General features: G+C 40.3%; 1 protein-coding gene and 1 pseudogene across 1 annotated transcript in view; one reads left to right on the forward strand and one right to left on the reverse strand.

The window, feature by feature from the left end:
* The window catches only part of SLC37A3 (solute carrier family 37 member 3), a 117,010-nt gene that overhangs the window by 68,614 nt on the left and 21,139 nt on the right, over positions 1-27,257 (reverse strand). The window contains exons 3-4 of the mRNA XM_058297469.2: positions 15,525-15,686; positions 14,108-14,216 (exon numbers count right to left, since the gene is read on the reverse strand). Coding sequence (XP_058153452.1) covers positions 14,108-14,216; positions 15,525-15,613 — 198 coding nt within the window. The 5' untranslated portion in view covers positions 15,614-15,686. The remainder of the gene's footprint in view (positions 1-14,107; positions 14,217-15,524; positions 15,687-27,257) is intronic.
* On the forward strand, positions 9,171-12,463 carry LOC105745560 (glomulin-like; annotated as a pseudogene).

Here is a 27,257-nt window from a genome sequence, read left to right on the forward strand (position 1 = left end):
TTTTCTTTCCTACATCCCTTAAGTTTTGATATGTTGTATTTTCCTTTGCCTCAAGATACTTTCCAATTTCTCTGTGATTTCTTGTTCAAGCGAGTGGCAGTTCAAATTTTGTGAATCCAAAAAAGACTGCTCTTGAACAAATCCAGTCCTGTGGGTGTGGGGCCCTTTGAATGCATTAAATTCAGTTAAGGGGCCCTTGATTAGAATAATTTAGGGATTATGATTAGACAATATCAGGGAGGCATGACCCAGGTTAGGTCTCTGCCCTCTTAAAGGGTATTATGTAACTGGGAATACACAGAAAGTAAGATACACAGAAAACGGAACTCTGCCATTTTGACCTTGTATGTGAGAAAGAAAGGACTCCAGGTTCTCCTACAGGTGCAGAAAGACAGAGAAGCCCAGAGAGGCTCAAGGAGACAGAGCCCAGGGAGAAAGATGCCTTATCACCACAGTTGAACTCCAGGAGGAAGTAGAGAGAGACTGAAACCAGCAGTCCTGCCATCTTGCCTCAGCATGTGGCAGGACTTAAGGATCTGCCTAGCCAACCGTTGTGAGAAAGCATCTCTGATGATGCCTTGATTTGTACTTTTTTGCGGTCTTGGAACTGTAAGCTTTTATCCTAATAAAACTCCCATTATAAAAGTCAACCCACTTCTGGTATACTGCATTGGTAGCCTTTGGCAAACTAATACAAAAGTGTATTGTTTAATTTCCAAATATTTAGGAATTTCCCATTTCTCCCTGTTACTGATTTCTAACTTCATTTTATTGTGGTCAGAGAAGATAAATTATATGATTTCAATATTTTTAAATGTATCGAGTAAAGCTTTGTGACCTAAGATACAGCCTAACCTGGAAAAATATTCATGTGCCTTTACCCTCGTTGCGCCCAGAGAGTAAGATGGGTCACCAACAGCTCTACTGGAGCCATCCTCGAAAATTCGGTCAGGGTTCCCGCTCTTGCCGCGTCTGTTCAAGCCGACATGGTCTGATCCGGAAATACGGTCTCAATATGTGCCGCCAGTGTTTCCGTCAGTACGCGAAGGATATCGGCTTCATCAAGTTGGACTAATCTTCCTTGAATGGACTGTCCAGGACATCTTCCTGACTAAACTATGCTAGTTCTTTGTATATAAAATAAAACTAAAAAAACTGAAAAAAAAAAAAAAAAGAAAAATATTCATGCGCACTCAAAAAGAATGTGGGTGAAGTGTTCTAAATATGTCTGTAGGCCTAGTTGGTTTGGAGTATTATTTGAGTCTTCTACTTCCTTATTAATCTTCTGACTAGATATTCTACCCATTATTTAACGAGGTGTATTAAAGTTTCCTATTAATAAAGAATCACCTGTTTCTCCGTTTAAATCTGCAAGTTTTTGCTGCATATACTTTGGGGCTCTGCCTTTAATTGCATATGTGTTCATAATTGTCACGTCTTGTTGAATTGACTCATCAGTGTATAATGATGTCTTTGTCTTCATAATAGGTTTTGACTTAAAGTATTTTATCTAACATTAGTATAGCTACCTCAGCTCTCTTTTGGTTACTATTTGCCTGGTATATTTTTTTCCATCCTTTCACTTTCATTCTACTTATGTCTTGGAGCCTCTTGTAAACAGCTTATGATTGGGACCTGCTTTTTTATCCATTCTCCAAATCTCTGCTTTTGACTACAGAATTGAATCCATTTACAGTTTAAGTAACTGATAATCTAGGACTTTCCTCCTCCATTTTTGTTTAGCAAAGTTTCATAAGTTTTATACCTTTTTTGCTCCTCAATTCTTATATTAAAGCCTTTCATATTAAATTTTTTAAAAGATTTATTTATTTATTTCTCTCCCCTCCCCCCCACCCCGGTTGTCTGTTCTCTGTGTCTATTTGCTGCGTCTTCTTTGTCCGTTTCTGTTGTTGTCAGTGGCACGGGTATCTGTGTTTCTTTTTGTTGTGTTATCTTGTGTCAGTTCTCCGTGTGTGTGGCACCATTCCTGGGCAGGCTGCACTTTCTTTCGTGCTGGGCAGCTCTCCTTACGGGACACACTCCTTGCGAGTGGGGCTTCCCTACACAGGGGACACTCCTGCGTGGCACAGCACTCCTTGCGCGCATCAGCACTGCGTGTGGGCCAGCTTCACACAGGTCAAGAAGGCCCGGGGTTTGAACCGCAGACCTCCCATGTGGTAGACAGATGCCCTAACCACTGGGCCAAGTCCACCGCCCTCACATTAATTTTATTTTATATTTTTTTGTATTGTACCATTTTTAATCCCTTCTCATTTCTTTCTGAATTTATTTTTCATATATTTTCCTTTTGGTTACCATGTAATTAAAGTTTACCATCCTAAATATATAATGGTAATTTTGATTCAACCAACTTAACAGTATACACATACACTCTTCTTATACTCCTCTGTACCCCTTCATTATTCTGTACTTCTTACAAATTATATCTTTACACATTGTATGCTTAAAACCAAAGATTTGGGAAGTAGATTTGGCTCAATGGATAGAGCATCCACCCACCACATGCAAAATCCAAGATTCAAACCCAGGTCCTCCTGACCCATGTGGTGAAGCTGGCCCACGTGCAGTACTGATGCGCGCAAGGAGTGCCGTGCCATACAGGGGTGTCCCCCGCGTAGGGGAGTCCTACACGCAACGAGTGTGCCCCGTAAGACAGCCACCCTGGCGAAAAAGTGCAGCCTACCCAGGAGTGGGGCTGCACACAGAGAGAGCTGACGCAGCAAGATGACACAACAAAAAGAGACACACATTCCCAGTGCCGCTGACAAGAAAACAAGAGGACACAGAAGAACACACTGCAAATGGACACAGAGAGCAGACAACTGCGGGGGGAAGGGGAGAAAAATAAATAAAAAATAAATCTTAAAAAAAAATAAAATAAAACCAAAGATTTATAATTAATTTTTATGCATTTGCATTTTAGCACCTGTCGGAAGAAAGACATAAAGGTGCATATCAAAATATACACTAGTACTAGCATTTTTAATTACCCATAAGGTAACCTTTACCAGAGATCTTTAGTTCTTTATGCCACTTTGAAGCACTGTCTAGTGTCCTTTCCTTTCAGCCTGGAGAACTCCTTTTAGCATACTTTGTAGGGCATGTCTAATGTTAACAAACTCCCTCAGCTTCTGTTTATCTTGAAATGTCTTAATCTCTCCCTCATTTTTGAAAAAAGTCTCGGCAAGTATAAAATTCTTGGTTGGCAACGGTTTTCTTACAGCACATTAAGGATTCTAACCCATTCCCTTCTTGCCTCCACAGGTTTGGGATGAGAAATTGTTACCTTCTTGACTTGGCATCTAATTGGGACTCCTTAGTACATAACACAATGGTTTTCTCTTGTAGCTTTCAGAACTCTTCTTGTCTTTTGCATTTGACAATTTGATCTGTACACGACAGGGAATATTTCTCTTCATGTTTATCCTTTTTGGTGTTCTCTGGACTTCTTGGAGGTGCATATTCATGTCTTCTGCTAAGTTTGGGAAGGTTTCTATCATTTTGTCTTTGAATATTCCTTCTGCCCCTTTCTCACTTTCTTCTCCTTCTGGGACTCCCATCATGCATATATATTGGTACACCTGGTGGTGTCCCACAGGTCTCTTAGTCTATTTTTGGTTTTAATAGTTCTTTTTTCTTTTTGCTCCTCAGCCTCATTTTAATCATCTTTGATTTAATTGATTCTTTCTTTTGCCAGCTCCAATTTGCTGTTAATCTCTCCTGGGAATTTTCAATAGTTACTGTGGCCTTCAACTTGCATTAGTTTTCTTTTGTTCCTTTTAAAAATTTCATCTCTTTATTGAGAGTCTCATATTGGTTATGCATTGTTTTCCTGATATCCTTTAGTTCTTTCTCTTTATTTTCCTTCATCTCCTTGTGCATACTGAAAATCCTTTATATATATATAGTCTTGTTTAGTATATCCAGTCTGGTCTTCTTCATTAAAGTTTTCTGTATTTTTATCCTCTTCCTTTGGAGGGCCATTATTTCTTATTTATCTTGTAAACTTTTGTTGCACACTGTACATTTTAATGTCTTAAAATGTTAACTATGGGAATTGTCCCCTTAGACATCTGTTTCTTGAATTTGTATCTAGCTAGTGCTATGACAGATTTTCTTGTTGAGTTAACAAAACCAAGCAAACCTAAGCAAAAAATGCCTTTCACCAACACTATAAATTGGCTTTTCACTGTCAAGTGCTCTCCCTCAGAGATGAGTCCTCTTATCAGGAAAGTGAGCCCAAGGAGGATATAAAGCAAAGGGTCCTCCCTTGTCTTTTTTTTTTTCTCTCCCCTTCCCCGCCGCCTCCCCCAGTTGTCTGCTCTATGGGTCCATTTGCTGTATGTTCTTATGTGAGCGCTTCTATCCTTATCAGCGGCACAGGGAATCTGTGTTTTCCTGTTGCGTCATCTTGCTGTGTCAGCTCTCCGTGTGTGGGGCGCCGTTGAACAGGCTGCACTTTCTTTCACGCTGGGCGGCTCTCCTTACGGGGCACACTCCTTGTGGGACACACTCTTTGCGCGTGGGGCTCCCCTACGTGGGGGACACCCCTGCGTGACACAGCACTCCTTGTGCGCATCAGCACTGCGCATGGGCCAGCTCCACATGGGTCAAGGAGGCCCGGGGTTTGAACCGCAGTCCTCCCCTGTAGTAGGCGGACGCCCTATCCATTGGGCCAAGTCCGCTTCCCTCCCTTGTCTTTCTAAGCCTGTGTCTTGTCCTAGTTTTATGCTTGACTGTGGCTTAGGAGTTTCCGTTCCTCTACTTCCCAGAAAACAGACCTCTCTCTCCTGGGTTTTCCACTGTAAGATTTAAAGCAAGTAAGCATTTGCCCCTAGACCATCCTTCTCATTTGTTTTTTACACTACTTTGTGGTTTCAAGCTACTTTTGCCAAGATGGCAAATTCTTGGAGGGGTGGTACACTGGAACAGAATTTCACAAGTCAGTCATTCCAGAAGAAAGGCCAGAAACCCCCAAAGAGAATGACAGTCAGCTCTAAACTGTCCAGAGAAGGAGATGAGGAAGAAGCTAGGGAGGGTGCCAGGAGCTTCTTCCATGGTGCCCCAAAGCTGAACCTTCCTGGCTTGGCTCCTGCCAAGCATATACAGCCTACCACCTGTCCTCTGCAGTTATGAAGAAGCATATCATCTTTAAGTCTCTTCCACCTTTGTCCCGGAAAGGCTGGAATAATGGCCACCTGCTGAGCAAGGCACCCAGCAGTCTAAAGTAGCTAATCAAAAGGAGTGATCAGAGATTGGACCCCACCCCTCAGACTTTGAGAAATTGGGCTTGTATGGCCCTCTCTGGCACTAGCAAGTTATGCCAGGGGTTGGTCCCCACTGCTGCCTGCCACAGGAGCAGGAGATGGGTGATACAAACTGCCATGGAGAGAGCAATTCCCTGGTATTTACCACAATTTCAATTTTCTTCTTCCTGCTCTTTCCTTGATACTGCAGTGATCTACTGGACTCTGGAGTTTTGAAGTAGTTGATTCAGACAGTTTCTGCCTCTTGAATAGTTGTTCTGGTGGAAGGACTGATTCCTACAGCTTCCTACTCTGCCATCTTCCCACAACCCATCTCCTCCAATTTTATTTTTTTGCAAGAGTTTGAGAAGGAATGATGTTACTTCTATGTTAATTCTTCAACTGTTAATTAAATGTTAATTCTCAAAGAATCAATGTTTGGTTTTGATTTTCTCTATTGCTTATTTTTTTATTCTCTTTCATGTCTCTCTGCTTCTAGTCTATTATTTCCTTCCTTCTGCTAGCTTTTCATTTAGTTTGCTCTTCATTTTCTATCTTCTTAAAGTATACAGTTAGGTTATAGGCTTGTGATCTTTTTTCTTTTCTAATGTAAGCATGCATTTACAGCTATAATATTTCCCTCTAAGCACTGCTTTCACTGCATCACATAAGTTTCAGTATATTGTATCTACATTCCTTTCAAGGTATTTTCTAATTTCCCTTGTTTTTTAAAGAGTGTGTAAATTTCTACATAATTTGAGTTTTCCAATATGCTTTCTGTTATTGATTTCATTTTTCTTCATTTGTTTTTCTTTCTGCTCCTCAGACTGGATAATATCTTTAATTTCCCTGATACTTTCTTCTGCCTGCTCAAATAAGTTGTTGAAGCCCTCTTAAGATTTTTCATTTGTTACTGTACTTCTCAGTACCAGAATTTCTATTTGATTCCTTTTTATAATTTCTCTTTATTAATATTCTCATTTTGTTCCTACATCATTTTCCTGTTTTTCTTTAGTTCTTTATCCATGGATTTTTAGGTTTTTAAGCATATTTAAGATGGGTGATTAAAGACTCTCTACAATGTCCAATGTCTGGGTTTCCTCAGGGACGGTTTTTTTTACCTTGAAATAGGCCATATTTTCCCATTTCTTTGTATGCTTTGTGATATTTTGTTGTTGTTGAAAATGGTACATCTGAATATTATAATATGGTTAACTCTGGAAAAAAAGATTCTCACCCCTCCCCAGGATCTGCTGTTCTTCATTATTGAAGGCTTTAGTCATCCATTTGTTTAGTGACTTTTTTTTAAAAGATTTTATTTATTTATCCCCCTGCTGTTTGTGCTCACTGTCTGCTCTCTGTCCATTCCCTGTGTGCTCTGTCTGCTTGTCTTCTCTTTAGGGGACACCAGGAACCGAACCTGGGACCGCTCATGTGGGTGAGAGGCACTCAATTACTTGAGCCACCTTCCCCCCCTGCTTTGTTGTCACTCTCATTGTGTTTCCTGTGTCTCCTGTTACATCATCTTGTTGTGTCAGCATGCCATCACACCAGCTCACTATCTTGCTTGTGGCACCAGGAACTGAACCCGGGATCTCCTATATGGTAGGTAGGAGTTCAATCACTTGAGCTACATCTGCTTCCCCATTTACTGACTTTTCCAGTGCTTTTTTTTTTAAAGGTTTATTATTTATTTCTCTCCTCTTCGCCCCCCATTGTCTGCTCTCCTTGTCCATTCGCTGTGTATTCTTCTGTCTGCTTGCATTCTTGTCAGCGGCACTGGGAATCTGTGTTACTTTTTGTTGCGTCATCTTGCTGCATCAGCTCTCCATGTGTACAGCACCACACCTGGGCAGGCTGTGCTTTTTTGCACGAGGCGGCTCTCCTTGCAGGGTGTACTCCTTGTACATGGGGCACCCCTAAGCGGGGGACACCCGTGTGGCACAGCACTCCTTACACGCATCAGCACTGCGCATGGGCCAGCTCACCACATGGGTCAGGAGGCCCCAGGTTTGAACCTTGGATCTCCCAAATGGTAGGCAGACACTCTTATCAATTGAGCCAAATCCTCTTCCCTCCAATCTATTTTTATAGACTCTATTTCTTGCTGTGTATGGTCACTGAAATCTGTTTCTTTCATTTCTATTCAAACTAAACATTCCTTTAGCTGAATGACAACTAAAAACTTTTTTTCAACCTTGGGGAGCGGATGTAGCTCAAGTGGTTGAACACCTGTTTCCCATGTACATGGTCCCAGGTTCAGTCCCCTGTACCTCCTAAAAACAAAAACAAACAAACAAAAAAACCAACTCTCACTGGGGAACAGATATAGCTCAGTGGTTGAGAACCTGTTTCCCATGTATGAGGTCCTGGGTTCAATCCCCCATACCTCCTAAAAAATATATATTTATAGATATAGATATAGATATAAAAATATATATATATATTTTGTGGATTGGCTGGTTATGTGTAGGGACACTCATATAACACTTAGCCAGGCCATTTACAACTCCACCTCAGCCTTTACTTGCTGCTTGCACTGAAACTAGAGATCACCACAGGTGAACTCTCAGGTCTTTTCTAAGCACGTAACCTGTCCTGGACACATGTGTGGCTTTCTAAATTACCCAGTATATGGAAGGATTGAATGCCCTAATCTCCCAAAAAACCTTTCTCCCTGACTTTTCTCCCTATGCTTTAGGCAGTCTACTCTATGTCTGGTCTATTGTATGTCTCAGCTCTATACCCAAAGTGGCTGCAGGTTTTTCATTGCCTTTACAATGTTTTCCAGCAGTACCTGGCATTTTTCCAATGAAAGTGGGTTCCAAGTTAGGTGAAACAGAGAAAAGTACTTTGTGTCAGAATTTCAGGTAGGCCCCTCTGACAGATTAAAAGAGGCAAACAATAATTGGTAAATAAGTTCTGCCCTGCTCCCTCTAGAAGCAGGAAACAAGGCCCCACACTGGGAATACAGGCTACTGTCTTGAATATTGTAGAGCTGTGTAGGGTAGGGCAAAGACGAGTAAAAATGCCACAAAGTGGGGAACCAATGAAGCTCAGTAGGTGAGCACTGGATTTCCATACACAAGGTCCAGGGTTCATGAGGGTTCGATCTTCCCCCCCAAAAAAAGTCACAAAGATTTCCAACCATTTTTAAGTTACATATTTCCTGATTCAGCATTTGCTTGGTTACTATAAATCTTTGACTTTTTTCCAGAGTTTGACAAAGTTGGTTCTGAAAGTTTTACCTTGTTTTATGTTTCTGTGGAGGGATAGATCTTTGTAGCTGCTTACTCCACCATTTTGCTGACATACACTCTGTTTTAAAATTAAACAAGGAGATGTAAAGTTTGTCTACTGAAAACAATTAAACATTGTTGAACGAAATGTTGAACGAAATTACAGACCTAAGTAAACGGAAAGACATCCTGACTTCATAGATTGGAAGACTTAATATTGTTAAGATGACAATACTACCCAAGTGATCTATAGATTCAATGCAATTACTCTCAAAATCCTATTGACATTTCTGCAGAAATGGAAAAACCCACTCTAAAATTCATATGCAATTTCAAGGAAACCAGAATTTTTTCAGGCAAAATTATCCTAAAAAAAAAGGAATACAGAGGACTCATGCTCCCAGATTTCAAAATAGTGCCCCATGTGAAGATTTAAATGAACTTGGAACCAGTCAGTCATTTCAATGTAAGTCAGGATTGGAAATGCAGTTATACAGGATGGATCTGTGGAAAGTCTTACTGTCAGATGGCTTGGTCTCCTGTTTCCTGCATGTGAAAGCAACAAGATTTCTGTGAGATCTCTATGAATGGAACGAAAACCAGCCTGAACTAAAAGGGACAAAAAGGGAGAGATTGAAGGAAAAATGACTTCAAGGGCAGAACCATGGAAGCTGGGCTCTGGATTAAAACATCTCAGGCCAAGAGAGGGAAACCACCCATGTATGTGGAAAGGGTAAGCCCCAGAGCTTAAAGACAGTCACCCTCCCACTCCAGGCTTCAGAGGACAGGACACATTCCCCAGAGGTTGGAGAGAGTTTGGTGGCCACCTCATTGTTCTCAGGGGGTTGAGTCTGTATCCCAGGGATTGGGGGAGAGTGTGGCTGTCACCCCAATGTTCTTGGAGGGTGGGACCTAGAGTTCAGAAACCACCCAGATGCCTGATGAATATGGGGCCAATAACATGGCCACTGGGCAAACCTTTGGAAGGGCTGGGACTGCCACTCCATGATGCCCCAAGGACAACAAGAAAACCATGGTTCTAGAGATGACTCACAGACTTTGATATCTAATGGCATATGCCAGGCAGATTTTCAGAACTGTTGGAACCCATGACCCATTTTCCTTCCAATTTCTCCCTGTGACAATGGGAATGTTTATCCTGTCTCTCCTTGGTGTACTGGAAGCAGTTAACTCCTTTTGTAAATTTCACAGGTCCACAGTCAGAGGGAAATTTTGCCCCAAGACAGACTACATGCCTATAACTGCTTTCGATGTAATTTTGTACTAAATACTGTTACTGAAATGATTTAAGGTTTTTGAAATATTGTGATAGAATCAATGTATTTTGCATATGGAAAGACTGTATTTTTGGAATCCACAGGGTAGAACGTGACAGTTTGAAGCTGGGTGGACCCCAGAAAATGTGTTCTTAAAGCTAATACATTCCTACGCATGCAAACCTGGGAACTTTTGATTAAATTATTTCAGCTAAGGATTTTTCATTAGATTATAGGACCCAGGGTGGGAGTCCTTTATAAATGGAAGAGTAAAAAGCCCTAGATACACAGAAAAGAGCTACAGAGATGGAAAGAAGCCACTAGAAGCTGAAATCAACAAACCTGGAAGAGAAAAGCCATAGATGTAGATGGAGCAGCCCAAAGCAGAACTAGAAAGGAGGCCCGGAAGAGAGGGGAGAGACAAGCTGACACCTCCATTATGCCCTGCCATGTGCCTGATTGTTCACAGCTACAGATCAGGGTGAATGTATCTCCTGATGATGCCTTGATTTGGATATTTTCACATCCTCAGAAGCGTAAACTTTTAACCTAATAAATTTCCTTTGTAACTTAAGGCTCTGCCCCCTTTCATGTAGCATGGTGGGTGGGGTGGGGACACAGCCAACCGGGGCGCGGCCCAAAGAGCAGACTGCATGGCCCAAGGAGGTGAAGGAGAGAATTGCAAGGGGTGAGAATATCAGCAGTACATTTCAACATCAAAATTAGGAAAAATAGGCAGTGGACTTGGCCCAGTGGTTAGGGCATCCATCTACCACATGGGAGGTCCGCGGTTCAAACCCCGGGCCTCCTTGACCCATGTGGAGCTGGCCCATGCACAGTGTTGATGCGTGCAAGGAGAGCCCTGCCACGTACCGGTGTCCCCCGCGTAGGGGAGCCCCACGCGCAAGGAGTGCGCCCCATAAGGAGAGCCTTCCAGTGCGAAAGAAAGTGTAGCCTGCCTAAGAATGGCGCCACCCACATGGAGAGGTGACACAACAAGATGATGCAACAAAAAGAGACACAGATTCCCATGCCGCTGACAACAACAGAAGTGACAAAGAAAGAAGACGCAGCAAACAGACACAGAACAGACAACCAGGGTGGGGGGGAAGGGGAGAGAAATAATCCTTTTTTTAAAAATTAGGAAAAATAACTAGAAATGGCTGCAGAAGAACTTCGATCCATAATAAAAAGATGTCAAATCCTAGAAGAGCAAAGTTTTAAAGATGATGATTTTAGTCTGTTTTAGTTATCAGGCAAAAGATGTATAGATGAAGGACAAACAGACCAACTATAAAAAATTATTCAAGGGAAGTGGACTTGGCTTAACGGATAGAGCATCCACCTACCACATGGAAGGTCCGCGGTTCAAACCCAGGACCTCCTTAACCTGTGTGGAGCTGGCCCACATGCAGTGCTGATGCACACAAGAAGTACAGTGCCACGCAGGGGTGTCCCCGTGTAGGTGAGCCCCGCGTGCAAGGAGTGTGCCCCATAAGGAGAGTCACCCAGTGCAAAAGAAAGTCCAGCCTGCCCAGGAGTGGCACTGTACACATGGAGAGCGGACGCAGCAAGATGACACAACAAAAAAAAGACAGAGATTCTTGGGCCAGTGACAAGAATAGAAGCGGACACAGAAGAACACACAGAGAATGGACAGAGAGAGCAGACAACTTGGGGCAGGGGGAAGAGGAGAGAAATAAATAAATAAATAAATCTTTATTTTTAAAAAAGTCATTATTCAAAATGAAAAGAAAAAGGTCATCATCAAGAATATGGGTTGGAATCTTGATGGTCCTATTATTCAATATCTTTAACAGAATGAGAAGGAAGATGGCTTTTTAAGAAGATTATTTTCTGATGCTTAATTTATTGATAAAGTGGCTCAGAAACTTCAGAACAACAAGGCATTATTCAGTTGGATTAACATTGGCTACACTTTGGAGTCTCTTCCTATTCCACATTCAAAAGAACAAATACAAACAGATTACTATGGCCTTGTCAGTGTTGTAAGTCTTTAAGAGAGTTCACGAAACCTTCTATGGAAGAAATCATTGATGATGAAGAAAATTCACTGGAAAATGAAAAGTTAAAGGATGAATTACTGAAATCTTGTTTCAAAAGCTTGAAATGCCCTTTGCTGACAGCCCAATTCCTTGAACAGCCTGAAAAAGCTGAAAATGACTCTTTAAGGGGCTTTGTGTCTGACATATAGGGTTTTTTTAATCAGCAATTGGAGACCTTTACCCCAAAATGATTTTTAATGATGGAAGGAAAAAGAGGACTTATAATTATCTTGAATTTGAGGAAGAAGACAATAATTAGCCAACTCTATGGTTTCTCTGGCAAATCTAGTATTTGTACAAGTCATTAGTATTGCTCAGTTTCCAGTGGTCTTAAGCCCATCATACCTTTTGCAACTTAATATAGAGTATGCTGAAGTCTTTTTGCAAAGAACAAAAGAGTCTGTTTTTCCAAAGAATTGAATCTGTTGGAGAATGGTTTACAGAGAATGGAAAACAACAGTTTACTTCATCAGTATTTAGAAATCAAGAGTTTTCTTACAGTACCCCAGGGTTTAGTGAAAGTAATGATCCTTTACCTCATTAAGACATTGAGGAAAAGGGGTTTAGCTGTGCTTCAGTTATATATTAACAAGCCGGAAGGAGAGCACATGTAACTCAATAGTTGAGCACCTGTCTCCCACATACAAGGTCCCAGGGTCAATACCTGGTACCTCCTAAAAAACAACAACAAAACCATAATCCTTGGGGAGTGGAGAGAGCTCAATGGTTGAGTACCTGCCTTCATGTATAAGGTCCTGGGTTCAATTCCCAGTATCACCTTAAAAAAAAAAAGCTGGATTCATGTAGCAAATATACACTGATTAAGTTCTTAATACAAGTAATCATTCAGGTGTAGAAGCCTTGACTATTCAAATTATCAAAAATCAAATTGATGTGTCATTAAAGAGAACACCTAACAACGTATGGTTTACAGGACCATAGCTGATTTCCCTTCTAGATTTAGTTCTCCTTCTCCCAGAGGGTGCTGAAACAGATTTACTATAAAACTCATTTAGGATCACTGCTTCATTAAGTTTATTGAGGTATTTGGTTATAAAGGTAATGAAAATGACAATTATACTGGGTTATGGACAGAGCCTGGAAAGATTAAGAATAACTTCTTAAAACCACTCCATACAGGACTTAATATGTCAAAGACACACTATGAAAATTAAAATAAGAAATGAAAGGGAAAAAAAAGCACACTATGAAACAGAAATTAAAAACAGCCAGGAAGTCCCAAAGCGTAAAGATCTTTGTTCTATAACAGTAGGCAGAGAGGAGATCCTAACATGCCTCATGAAGGTCCTATATTCAGCTCTTTTTATATATGATTTGACTGAAAGTGTACCAGTTCAAGTAGAAAAACTATTGAAATATAAACCATGTCTACCTATGAAGAAAATATTGGGATAAAGTGAAGGTTCCTTTAAAAAAAAAAGACAAAAAAGTAAAAAATTAAAAATAAAGTGAAGGTTCTACCTCTTAAATAAAAACTAGTAAAATATTTTTAAAAATTCCCATTGTAAAAGTCAACCCATTTCTCATATTGCTCCCAGTAGCCTTCAGCAAACTAAAACAACTGTACAACACTGTGAATGTATTAATGCCACTGAATCACACACAAAAATAGTTAAAATGGCAAATTTTAAACTACATATGTTTTACCATAATAGTAATGACAATAATAAAATTTTAAATGATAATATCTATTGAAACAGTCACCAAGGCATTTACTTGGTCCATAATGACTTGGACAGGTTCAAACTTTAGCTGTTCTTAGGATTTGACTTTAGCCAGCTAAATTTCCTAATAGTAGCTGAAGTCCATGCCCAATCATGTCTTCATCCCCCATTTTTGGGAAATGGAGCTTCCAACTCCAGCCAGGGAATAGCTCCCAAAATGAGTGTCCTATTCACGAATCTTCACTACAGTTGGGCAGTCTCCTCCTTCTATTCTTCCAAGGATGTTGCAGGATGTTCTTCTGGTCTCCTGGGCCCCCGAAACAGGTGCTTTAGATAACTCTGGTTGATTACTAACTGAACTGTAGGGTGAGCTGACTCTTGGAACTCCTTACTCTGCCACCATCTGCCCCTCCCCTTATATGGTCCATAATGAAGATAAGGAACCAAGATATATAGGAAATGGTAAAGCCTTTCAGTATCCTCAGTGGGTGAATGATGACAAAAAGAACTTAAGACTTTGGGGGTGGGTGCAATTGCCTTCCTAAATCAATTCATCCTACATACTTTGCTTACCTCTGCAGGCAGTTCAGTTGATTTGTTGAAAGCAGTTGGGGTCCACTGCTTAGAGATACTGACTTTGACATTGCTAAATGTTTTCCTTGAAGCATGGAGCAATGAATAACTAAAAAATAGAGAAGAAATACAGCTGAATGGATAGCAAAGAGCATTCACTAAAATCAAAGCTATATATATTCATGTTTTATTCAATTTTAGAAGTATTAAAAAAAGAAGATGAAAGAAAAACTACTGCTTTATAAAAAGAACTGTCCACTGAAACAGTCACCACTAAGCAAAAATATTATAAGCCATGTTCACTCATAACTCATCCCCGGAACTAGAAGACGGAAGTATGACTGCTCTCAACCTACTTTTTTTTTTTACAGGAGGCCCCAGGGATCGAACCCAGATCCTCCCATATGGTAAGCAGAAACCCTATCATTTGAGTTACATCTGCTTCCCTCAACCCACTTTAAATCATCGCTGCAGTTCTGTAAAGAATTTGAAAAATTTAATAAACACTGACCACTCAGATAAGTTACTACATTAGCCAACTGAGTAAGCTTTTTCCTCAAGTCCTTGTTTTTCCTCATTTTGCTACCTCTTCCCCCCACAGGTGAATATCCCCTATACTAAGCACCAAAATTATGTATCAACAATTACAAAACGTCTTTCCTAGTTTCTGCCTTAAAAAAAAAAACAACTCATCATTTGTGGTACCTGAAATAAAAATTAATAATAAATAAAATCTATGCTGAAGAAATAAGATAGCTGAGTCACAGGGCTGCAAATAACATGCCCCAAATACCAAATGGCCTGGTTTATGTTATCTAAAGACCACTAAATAGATTAACCATTGAGAGCTATAAACATGGACAAATTATTCAGTAATATTAGTAAGACAGGGGCTATCACTTTCAGGTATCTCATATAGTTAACAGAGTCCCTTAAAATTGTCTCATGTCATCTTTATGATTCAAAGAAGGCACTGGGCATTCTCTGAATATGCATTTCCTCTATTTTCAAGCTGTTGGTTTTAACAAATTGAGGGATTTATATTAGGTCAGGGTTTCTCAACCTCAGGATTACAGACATTTTGAGTCTGTAGATAATTCTTTACTGTGGAAGTCATCCTGCGCATTGTAGGATATTTAACGCCATACCTGTTCTCTTCCTACTAGATAACAATAATGCCCGTCTCCCCAGTGTAACAACCAAAATTATCTCCAGACATTGCCGAACAGCCTGGGGGGGGGGAGGGAACATCCCCCCATTGAGAACTATTGTATTAGATCTATCAAAAGGGACAACAGAATGAATAACTAGCCTGTTTCACTATAAGCCCATGCAAATCAGTACACTAGATACCTGCTATCCAACATCTCCCTCGAAAGAAAAATACAGAACAAAAAAAATCCAAGAATCCACATACCTGAAGAAAGTGAGCAGGAACACAACAACATGATGATGGCTGAACTGAGAGATCAGAGTTCCTCTTTGAAAAATATTTGGCCAAGCCATGTTCCTCCTGACCTTCCTTCTTGCCTTTGATCTTAAAGTATGGATAATGAATGATTTACATCATTTCTCCTTTCTGGAAAGACAAAACACATTTAATAACCTTCCTGAAAATAGGCAGATTATCCAAAAATTGACTTATTTAGCATTATCACCAGTCAGCACATATCAGGTCTTGAAGAAAATTTCACGGGCTAGTTGGCATGAGTAAACTGGATTGAGTATTACGTTTTATAACCACTAGATAGTTAAAAAAAAAAATCCTTGACAAAAGCTCTCATGAAAAAAAACACTAATTCTGATCAAAAAACGAGCAAAGGAAATGAACAGACAAATCAGAAGAAACAAAATGGCCCTTAGCTTAATAAATAAAAGTTCAAACTCACTAGTAATATAAGAAATGCTAATTAGAGCAAAAAAGTTTGCATACTTAAAAAAGATTGTACTTGATGCAGGTGGGAGTATAACTCTGAATTCTCATTCACTGCTGATAGAGGTGAAAATTAAGGAAATGGATTTGGCCCAGTGGTTAGGGCATCCGTCTACCACATGGGAGGTCTCCGGTTCAAACCCCGGGCCTCCTTAACCCGTGTGGAGCTGGCCCATGCATAGTGCTGATGTGCGCAAGGAGTGCCCTGCCACGCAGGGGTGTTCCCCACGTAGGGGAGTCCCACACGCAAGGAGTGCACCCATAAGGAGAGCCGCCCAGCGCGAAAGAAAGTGCAGCCTGCCCAGGTATGGCACCACACACACGGAGAGCTGACACAAGATGACGCAACAAAAAGAAACATAGATTCCCGTGCCGCTGACAACAACAGAAGCTGACAAAGAAACAAGACGTAGCAAATAGACACAGAACAGACAACCGGGGTCGGGGGGGAGGGGAGAGAAATAAATAGATAAATAAATAAATCTTTAAAAAAATTAACTCAATCTTTTAGGAAGACAATCTGGCTGTGTTCCTTAAAAGTCTTTGACACAAAAAGTCAATTTCAGGGATCTATTACTAAAGAAATATGACATATATTCAGATCTATAGACAAAGATACTTTTCACAAAAAAGTTGAAGGAAGTTTTTAAATTCTAAAGTAATGAACTCTGTGCCAGTTAAAGGAAATGTAGGAAAGAGAAAGGGCCAACTCCAGTGCCATCTCTTTCCACCACTTCCTCTCCCCTTTACTTGGCTATAGTCTTTAAAAGATACCTCCAGGCTCTGATATCCGAGAACAATTAAACATAAAATAAGCATCTAAAGTTAATATTCTTGGGAAGCGGATCTGGCTCAACTGAGAGAGCATCCGCCCACCACATGGGAGGCCCAGGGTTCAAAACGAGGGCCCCCTGACCCATGTGGTAAGCTGACCCACGCGCAGTGCTAATGTGTGCAAGGAGTGCCTTGCCACGCAGGAGTGTCCCCCACGTAGGGGAGCCCCACGCACAAGGAGTGTGCCTCTCAAGGAACGCCTCCCCACGTGTAAAAAGCACACCCTGCCCTTTGGTGGGTGGGGACTCACAGATAAAAGGCATGGCAAAGAACAGAGTTGGGGATTTCTGATGTTAGAGTTTGATGCTGAAGACCCAGGAAGTCAGCATGCAGAGGAAAGAGAAGCCAGCCCCGGGAAGGAAGGAACCTTGAAGCCAGAGGAAAGTAAGCCCCAGGAACGTAGGAACCCAGGAAGCCTGAACCCTTGCAGACATCGGCTGCTATCTTGCTCCAAATAGATTTTGGTGAGGGAAGTAACTTACGCTTTATGGCCTAGTATCTATAAGCTCCTACCCTTCATAAAAAATTTTAAAAAATGACGCAACAAAAAGAGACACAGATTCCCGGTGCCACTGACAAGAATGCAAGTAGACAAAGAAGAACACACAGCAAATGGACACAGAGAGCAGACAACGGGGCGGGGGGAGGGGGAAATAATAAATTAAAAAACAAATAATAAAAAATAAATCTTAAAAAAATAGTTAATATTCTCAACTTGAAGTTTGCAGAAACAATCTAAATATGAAAAAATAGGGGAATAGTTAAGTAAATTAGGTGTATCCCATGGCTGAATATTATGTGATCATCTGATAAAATGAATACTTTTTAATCACATAAGAGAACGTCAAGTGAATAAAGTAGGATATGATTTCTAAATATAAAGACCTCAACTGTTTATATAATATTTACAAATAGAGACTATAGCTAGTTATCTCTGGATAATGGGATTATGGATAATTTTAATTTTCTTCTATATAATTTCCTAAAAAATCTAAAATGAACATGCATATAGCATTTATTTTTTTGTTTTTGTTTTTTTTTATTTCTCTCCCCTTCCCCACCCCTCCCTCAGTTGTCTGTTCTCTGTGTCCACTTGCTGCATGTTCTTCTGTGTTCACCTTTATTCTTGTCAGGGGCATCCAGAATCCATGTCTCTTTTTGTTGCGTCATCTTGCTGTGTCTGCTCTCCGTGTGTGCGGCGCCATTCCTGGGCAGGCTGCACTTTATTTGAACTGGGCGGCTCTCCTTATGGGGTGCACTCCTTGCACGGGGGGCTCCCGTATGCGGGGGACACCCCTGCGTGGCACGGCACTCCTTGCACGCATTAGCCCTGCGCGTGGGCCAGCTAATCACATGGGTCAGGAGTCCCTGGGTTTGAACCTTGGACTCCCATGTGGTAGGTGGATGCCCTATCCAATGGGCCAAATCTGCTTCCCCATATAGCATTTAAAATCGGTGGGGAAAACCCCTACGGCATTGAAAAAGCCCCATAATTTATTACCATGTTAGGGGAAATTTTTTAAATTTAACAAAATGACTTGCATGTTAAATCTACTACGTGGTCAAGGAAAGGAAACAAACTCAAGGGCTCCCAATACTAAAAATACAGAATTGCAGGGCTTCTTTTACAAGACTGTGTTCAGTGCAAATGCTGGATACTACTTGTTTCTGCAGGTGAAGTGGTAGAAATGATTTACACACTATAGCTGTTTAACTTATTGGCTACAAGCCCTTGGAAGTCAATTAATCTCCATGAATTTCGGTTGTAAAGTGCCTTATTTCCTTTGAGAGTTAAGAGGCTAAAATGACATAATGTATATGAGATGTTAAGATAATTATTCAGCTACTGATCTGCCCAGGACTAATCTTAAATCAGTATAATGTAACTAATTTCATCTTAAAATTTGTTATCTCTAAAAGGTATTAAATTTATGAGCAGAGTAAGACTACAAAATTCCACTCACAAAATGTAAATAAGTTTTCTGTCTTTAATTTTAGTAAGTTACAAAAATGACACTAAATTACAGAACTATTTAAAGGTTATTAAAAGAGGCAGAGGTGGCTCAAGCAGTTGGGTGACTACCTACCAAATTGGAGATCCTGCGTTCAGTTCCCCATGCCTCCCAAAGAAGATGAGAAGACAGGGAGCTGGTGCGGTAAGCTGATGCAACAAGATGACGCAATGAAGAGACACAAGAAGGAAAACACAATGAGAGACAACAAGGAGGAAGCAGAGATGGCTCAAGTGATTAGGTGCCTCCCTCCCATGTGGGAGGTCCCAGGTTCAGTTCCTGGTGCCTTCTAAAAAAAAACAAAAAGAGAGAGAGAGAAGATGAGCACACAACAAAGAGATATGGGCGGCGGACTTGGCCCAGTGGTTAGGGCGTCCGTCTACCACATAGGAGGTCCGCAGGTCTCCTTGACGCATGTGGAGCTGGCCCATGTGTAGTGCTGATGCGCGCAAAGAGTGCCATGCCACGCAGGGGTGTCCCCCACGTGGAGGAGCCCCACGCGCAAGAAGTGCGCCCCGTAAGAAGAGCCGCCCAGCGCGAAAGAAAGTGCAGCCTGCCCGGGAATGGTGCCACACACACGGAGAGCTGACACAACAAGATGATGCAACAAAAAGAAATACAGATTCCCATGCTGCTGACAACAACAGAAGTGGACGAAGATGCAGCAAATAGACACAGAGAACAGACAGCCAGGGTGGGGGGGGGGAGAAATAAATAAATATTTAAAACAAAACAAAACAAACAAACAGATATGGAAAGCAGCCAGATAAGGAAAAAAGGAACAGACAACAAGCCAAAAAAAAACAAAACAAAAAATGAGCAGACAATGAGCAAAATCATGAAGCAAGACAACAAGCAAACAACAAGCAGACATTAAGCAAAAAAAAACAAAAAACAAAACGAGTGGATGTGGCTCAAACAGTTGAGTACCTGCCTCCCACATGGGCGGTCCCAGGTTTGGTTCCAGTACCTCCTAAAGAAGAAACAAAAAACACCCACATAAAAAAAGACAACGAAGAAAAAACAACAAACAGACAACTAGCAAAAAAACAAGCAAACAGACAACAGAGTCAGCTTGAAGGGGAAAATGTAACGATAAATTGAACTCTGTCTCAGAAATTAAAAATGAAATCCAAACTGAACACCTCAACACTTAAACTATTCTTTATCGGTCATAGCTCTTTGAACCAAATATATAAACACTTCAGAACATACTGAGGTGAGACTTCCAGAAAGATGGAGGACTAGAAAAACATGAGACTCTCTTCTCTCCCAGAATAATAGCTAGAGCATAGGCAGAAACGGCCTGGGGGAAAAATGTTTTGGACACCAGGGGAAGGCTAGACACCCATGAGAAGAAAGAGCAGCACAGGAAAAAAAAAAAAACAACTCAAAGGAAAGACCAGATAGTTGAAGCTATAGCTGCAGCCATGAGCACCCTTCCCCACCCTATGAGCAGACCATTTTGAATTCTCCAGCTTCAACCAGTGGCTACAGACAAAGTTTCTGGCCCAAAAATTTGGTCTGCTGTGTCCCACGAGCTCTGCTGACCTGGGAGGAGCTGTTTGTTTGCTCTGGGAGCTGGCACAGGTCTAAAGAGACCTGACCCTCTCAGTCACCCTCCCTTCTAACCAGGACTGGTTGTTGAAAACACAGAGGGAAGTGGAAATATATCCTACATGGGAAAAGAGAAGGCACTGTCAGCAAAGGTTGGAAAACAGCCTCTGGAAAAGTCTGAATTGCAAATCTCTTAGCCTCCATACAGGAACCTCTGTCACAAAGATTCAAAATCAAACTAATGACATGAAAGACAATATGGCTAAAGAGATAAAGGACATAAACAAGACACTGACTAGTGAAGGATGATGTACCATTGACAGGACCTTGATATTGCTGACTATACTTATGAACCTTTTTTTTTTAATTTGCAACTTAGCCTAGTATGATAGGTTGCCTAAGAGTTACTTCCTGAGAGCCTCCTTGTTGCTCAAATGTGGCCTCTCTCTAAGCCAAATTCAATATATAAATGCATTACCCTCCCCCCAGCATGGGACCTAACTCCCAGGGATGAGCTTCCGTGACACCGAGGGATTACTACCAAGGCAACTGGAAAAAAACCCTGACCAAAAGGGGCAAAAGGTAAAGACCAATGAGTTTATATGGCTAAGAGACTTCAAATTAAGTAAGGAGGTCTTTCCAGAGGTTATGCACGTCTTATGCATGTCTCAGCAGGATCTCATTGACTGTCACAGTAAGTATTGCCTTAAATAGCAGGACTCCTGAAGGCTCTGGAGACATCCAGATAAACTACAGACAGGGCAGACAGCTCAGGTTTTCAGCACCCTCTCAGTGGGCCCTACTTTGGAATTTATGCTCCCCAGAGTGACAGAGTTGGACTCAGTTGTGATTTCCCTACAAATGGTTCTTCTGCCCCTTATATTTGAACCTACAGTTAGTACTAGACTTGATAGGTATATGTCCAAGACACTCAAATCTTTCCTGTGCCAGCTGGGTCCTGAATCTCAATAGAGTTGCAATACCTAATCTCCAGTTCATTAGACTCACCCAGGAAAATGAACAACGAAATGATAGACAACAACCATCCCAAGGAACAGAGAGAGTCTACAACTGCAAGCAAGAGAGTCTCATCCATCTGCCCCATGGGACCTAAGCCCCCTCTCAACTAGAGGCAGAGTAGGCATCACCATCCTAGTATCCTCAGGATTGGGGAATGAATGACGGACTAGAGTAGACTTACTGTTATTCTACTATAGACTAATTGCTATCCTAGCAATGGGAGAACTTTTATTATTGATGCGGAGGCAGGGACCACTGGAAGTTTGGAGGGGAGAGGAGAAAAATAGGTGTAATATGGGCATATTGTGGGACATTGGAATTGTTCTAAATGACATTGCAATGACCGATACAGGCCATTATATAATTTGTCATAACTTACAAAATTGTGCAGAAGAGAGTTTAAACTATAATGTAAACAATAATCCACATTTAGTGGCAAAGCTCCAATATGTGTTCATCAATTATAACAAATGTACCACACTAATGAAGGATGTCATTAAAGTGGTAAAGTATAAGAGGGGTAGGAAGTGGGGCATATGGGAATCCCCTACATCATTTATGTAATCTAAGTATCTTCTTAAAAATTAAAAAATAAAAATAAAATAACATTAAAAACTTAGTAAAAAAAAAAAAAGACAACACTGAGAGAACACCAATAAGAATCTGAAAACCTTAATAAAAAAATATGACAGCTCATGGGAATGAAAGACACAATAGGGATAGGTGAGATCAAAAACACATTAGAGGGAAGCAGATTTGGCCCAATGGATAGGGCGTCTGCCTAACACGTGGGAGGTCTGTGGTTCAAACCCCGGGCCTCCTTGACCCATGTGGAGCTGGCCCATGCGCAGTGCTGATGTGCACAAGGAGTGCTGTGCCACACAGGGGTATCCCCTGTGTAGGGGAGCCCCACGAGCAAGGAGTGTACCACATAAGGAGAGCCGCCCAGCGCGAAAGAAAGTGCAGCCTGCCCAAGATGTATTTGAGGAAATAATGGCTGAAAATTTCTCAATTATCATGAAAGAAATGAAATTTACATGATCAAAAAGCACAGTATATCCTAATCAGAAGAAATACAAATAGACCTATTCCAAGACACATACTACTCAGAATGTCAACCATCAAAGATAAAAAAAATCCTGAGAACAGTAAGGAAGAAGTAAACCATCACATACAAAGGACACAGAGTAGGACTCAGTGCAGATTTCTTACCAGAAACAATGGAGTCAAGAAAACAATGATAGGATATAATTAAGACACTGAAAAAGAAAAAAGCCAGCTGAGAATTCTTTACCATCAAAATTATCATTCAACTATGAAAGTTTGAAATATTCACAAATAAACAGAAACTAAAAGAGTTCATAAAAAAGAATTGATCCTTGCAGTAAGTGTTAAAGGGGGCCGTATAGCCCGAAAGAAAAAGGAGAGAAGAGCTTGGAGGAAAATGCAGAAGGCAAGAATAGCAGAAATGATTACCAAAAGAGTAAAAGGACAGATGAAAATAAGATATGATATATGAAAAAGACTAAAATGGTGTAAGTGAAAAACGCACTTACAGTAATATCACTGAATGTGAATGGATTAAACTTCCCGATTAAAAGATATAGGTTGACAGAACAGATTTTTAAAAACAAGCAATCCATATATTACCTACAAAGACTCATCCAGTGAGACAAACTGTCTAAAATGGAAAAGTTAAAGAAACTCCACACAAATAGTAAACTAAAAAATAGCAGGGTTAGCTATACTAATATTGCACAAAACAGACTTGAAATGTAAAAAAATTATGAGATACAGAAGGCCATTTTATATTAATAAAAGGGACAATCCAGCAGGAAGAAATAGTCATAAATATTGTTGCATTTATGCAGGATGCCCCAAAATATCTGAGGCAAACTCTGGCAAAACCAAAGGGAGAAACAGACATCTCTACAATAATATTTGGAGACGTCAACACACCACTCACATCATTAAATTCAACAACTAGACAGAAGATCAACAAGGAAACAGAGAACTTGAACAATATGATAAGCGAGTTAGACCTAACAAACATGTACACAACTTAGCATCCAAAATCAGTGGATTATACATTCTTCTCAAGTGCTCCTGGATCTTTCTCCAAGAGAGACCAGATGTTAGGTCACAAGGCAGGTCTCAATAAATATAAAAATACTGAAATTATACAGTACGCTTTGTGAGATCCTAATGGAATGAAATTGGAAATCAATAACAGACAAGAAAGGAAAAATTCACAAATTTGTGGAGGCTAAACAACATACTCCTAAACAATCAATGGATCAAAGAAGAAATTTTAAGTGAAATTAATAAATATATTGAGACAAATGAAAATGAAAACACAACTTATCAAAAGTTATGGGATACAGCAAAGGCAGTTCTGAGAGGGAAATTTAGAGCCCTAATCACCTATATCAAAAAAGAAGAAAGAGCTAAAATCAAAGATCTAAGTAAACTGGAGAAACTAGAAAAAGAGCAGAAAACCATTCCCAAAGCAAGAAGAAAGAAAAAGATGATAAAGATTAGAGTAGAAATAAATGAAAATGAGAACCCAAAAACAATAGAGAAAATCAACAAAACCAAAATCTGGTTCTTTGAGATCAATAAAAATGACAAACCCTTAGCCCAACAAAGAAAAAAAGAGAGAAGATACAAATAAAATCAGAAATGAAAGGGAAGAGGTTATTACAACTGACCCTACAGAAATAAAAAGGATCATAAGAAGATATGAAATAAAATTTAAAAAAAGAAATGAAGTTGTAACGCATATGACAACATGGATGAACCTGGAGGACATTATGTTGAATGAAGCAAACCAGACACAAAAAGACAAATACTGTATGATGTGCTATTATGAACTAAATATAGTGTGTAAACTCATAGAGTTAAATACTAGAATATGGGTCGCCAGAAGGTAAAAAGAGGTTAGAGAATGGAAAGCTGAGTGTTAACTTGTACAGAAGTGGTAAAAAGGTTGTGTGTTAATCTTTGGAAATGAATAGTAAAGGTGAAAACACAACATAGTGTTTGTAACGAGCAGTGTTATTGTATCAGTATGAGGGTATTTGCAAGGTAAAGTCTAAGATCATGTACCATAACTAGAAGTATAGCTGAAAATTGTATCGGAATTGTATAGCATAGTAAAACCTCAAGTGAAATATGAATATGGGTAATACCGCATTTATAACACTTTTTCTTTGAAACTAATGTAACTAATGTACATTAGTTAGATGATGTTAATATCAGGCCAAAAAAAGCCATTATGCTAAGTGAAAGAAACCTAACACAAAGTACTACATATATGATTCCATTTATATAAAATGTAAATATAAACCAATTTATAAAGATGGATTTAGATCAGTGGTTTTGTAGGGTTGGGGGATGATAGAGGGATTGAGAGGTGACTGCTAAGGGATGTGGAATTTTTTTGGAGTAATGAAATTGCTTTAAAATATTTTGTGGTGAAGAATGTACAACACTGTGATTATATTAAAACCAATGATTGTACACTTTGGGATAGACTGTATGGTATATGAATATATTAATATCTTAATAAAACTGCTTAAAAAACATACTGAGCACCTCAGGAAAGGCTATGGAATCTGAAATTCAATACTTTAACAGGTAAAATTCCAAAAATCTATGATCTAACAGTTTGGTAATATTTCACTTAAGCAATAATGGCCATGTATTTTAGGGCTTGTGTAATTAGCTTTAAATGACTACTGAGTTGTTTGAGACCATCTGGATTTAGTTTCTAAATAAACCACTTTTTCCTTAGCTACAGTGATAGGGGAGAAAAGACTTGATAACTACATTGGGAAAACAGTTTTAAACATTCATCTGCTGTTGGCAGAATGCCATTTAAAATGAATGTTATTTTAACATCTGGTCCTCTATAATGAAAATAATAATAATAGTACCTTGTACCTATATACCATACATCACAGAAGTGATTTCCAAACCTGTGAGCTCAGGAGCCCTGGAGAAGCAGAGCTTTTACCAAGCCTTAATTCATCAAGCACCTCCTACTTTCTGAAAACCACTTTCTTTCCCACACTAAAGGCTGAATAAATGTCTAACTTTTTCAAATATATGTAAATGATGTTATAATTAATACAGCCAAAATTCATTTTAGTGTTTATTTCATAAGTTTGTCATTTAGCATTTTCTCAATTAATGGATAATTAATATTCAGCTATCATGTGAAGAGAACAAAAATTATCTTTATTTTTTTTCTCCCCCCTCTCCCACCCTGTTGTTTTGCTGTCTGTGTCCATTCACTGTGTGATCTTCAGTGTCTGTTTCTTTTTGTCTTTTCTTCTCGTTTTCTCTTCTAGGCCTCACTGGGATTCAATCACAGGGACCTGTGATGTGAGAGAAAGGTTCCCTGTCACTTGTACTACCTCAGTTCCTGGTTTCTGTTGGGTCTCTTCCCTGCATCTCTCTCTCTCTTTTTTTTTTAAAGATTTATTTATTTATTTCTCCCCCCCCGCCCCCCAACCTCGGTTGTCTCTTCTCTGTGTCTATTTGCTACATCTTCTTTGTCCACTTTTGTTGGTGTCAGCGGCATGGGAATCTATGTTTCTTTCGGTTGCGTCATCTTGTGTCAGCTCTCCGTGTGTGCTGCGCCATTCCTGCACAGGCTGCACTTTCTTTTGCGCTGGGCAGCTCTTCTTAAGGGGCGCACTCCTTGTGTGTGTAGCTTCCCAGCGCGGGGACACCCCTGCGTGGCAGGGTACTCCTTGTGCGCATCAGCACTGCGCATGGGCCAGCTCCACACGGGTCAAGGAGGCCCAGGGTTTGAACTGCGGATCTCCCATGTGGTAGACTGACGCCCTAATCGCTGGGCCAAGTCTGCCACCTGTGTCTCTCTTTTGTTGCACCTTTACGGAGAAGCCCCAGGGATTGACCCTGGGTCCTCCCATACAGTAGACGGTAGCCCAATCACTTGAGCCACATCGGCTTCCCAGAATTATCTTTAAAAAAGACGCTTGTTTTTTTCAAAAAGAGAGACTCTTGTCATCAAAAATGACTAGGAATAATATGTCACATCCAACTTTTGAAAGCAAGTTTATAATTGCTAATTCATTTGATTTTTAATGAAGCTTTTCTTGGTCCTAGAAGATCACTCATAAAAATGTTATTTTCCAGAAAAGAATGCAATATTGTACAATTAATGCTGAATAAAAAATGGTGTATTAGTCAGCCAAAGGAGTGATGACACAAAATACCAGAAATCGGTTGGTTTTTATAAAGGGTATTTATTTGGGGTAGAAGCTTAGAGTTACCAGGCCTTAAGGCATAAGTTACTTCTCTCACCAAATCTTTTGCCACGTATTAGAGCAAGATGTCTGCTGATGTCTTCCACGATTCAGGTTTCCAGGGTTCCTCTCTTCTTGGGGCTTGCTTCTCTTCAGGCTCAGGGTTTCTCTCTTCCCAGGGCTTATTTCTCTCTGGGCTCAAGGTTCCTCTCTTCTTGGGGCTTGCTTCTCTTTCCTCACAACCAAGCTCCTCTGTGTGCTTAATCACGGGGCTCCAGCTCAAGACTCCCACATCAAAACTCGAGCATCAAAACTCCAATATCAAAACTCCAACTTCCCTTCTCTGCTGTGTGGTTTCTCCTGCGAGTCCCCGCCCACTATGTGGGTGGGCACTGAACATCCTACTGATGTGGCCCAATCAAAGCCTTAATCATTATTTAATCAAGTAAAAGTAAAACCTCTTAATTCAATACATTCTAATATGCCCAGAGGAAAAGACCAGTTTACAAATACAA

Source organism: Dasypus novemcinctus, chromosome 5 (genome assembly GCF_030445035.2).
Source record: "Dasypus novemcinctus isolate mDasNov1 chromosome 5, mDasNov1.1.hap2, whole genome shotgun sequence".
NCBI classification, from domain to species: Eukaryota; Metazoa; Chordata; class Mammalia; order Cingulata; family Dasypodidae; genus Dasypus; species Dasypus novemcinctus.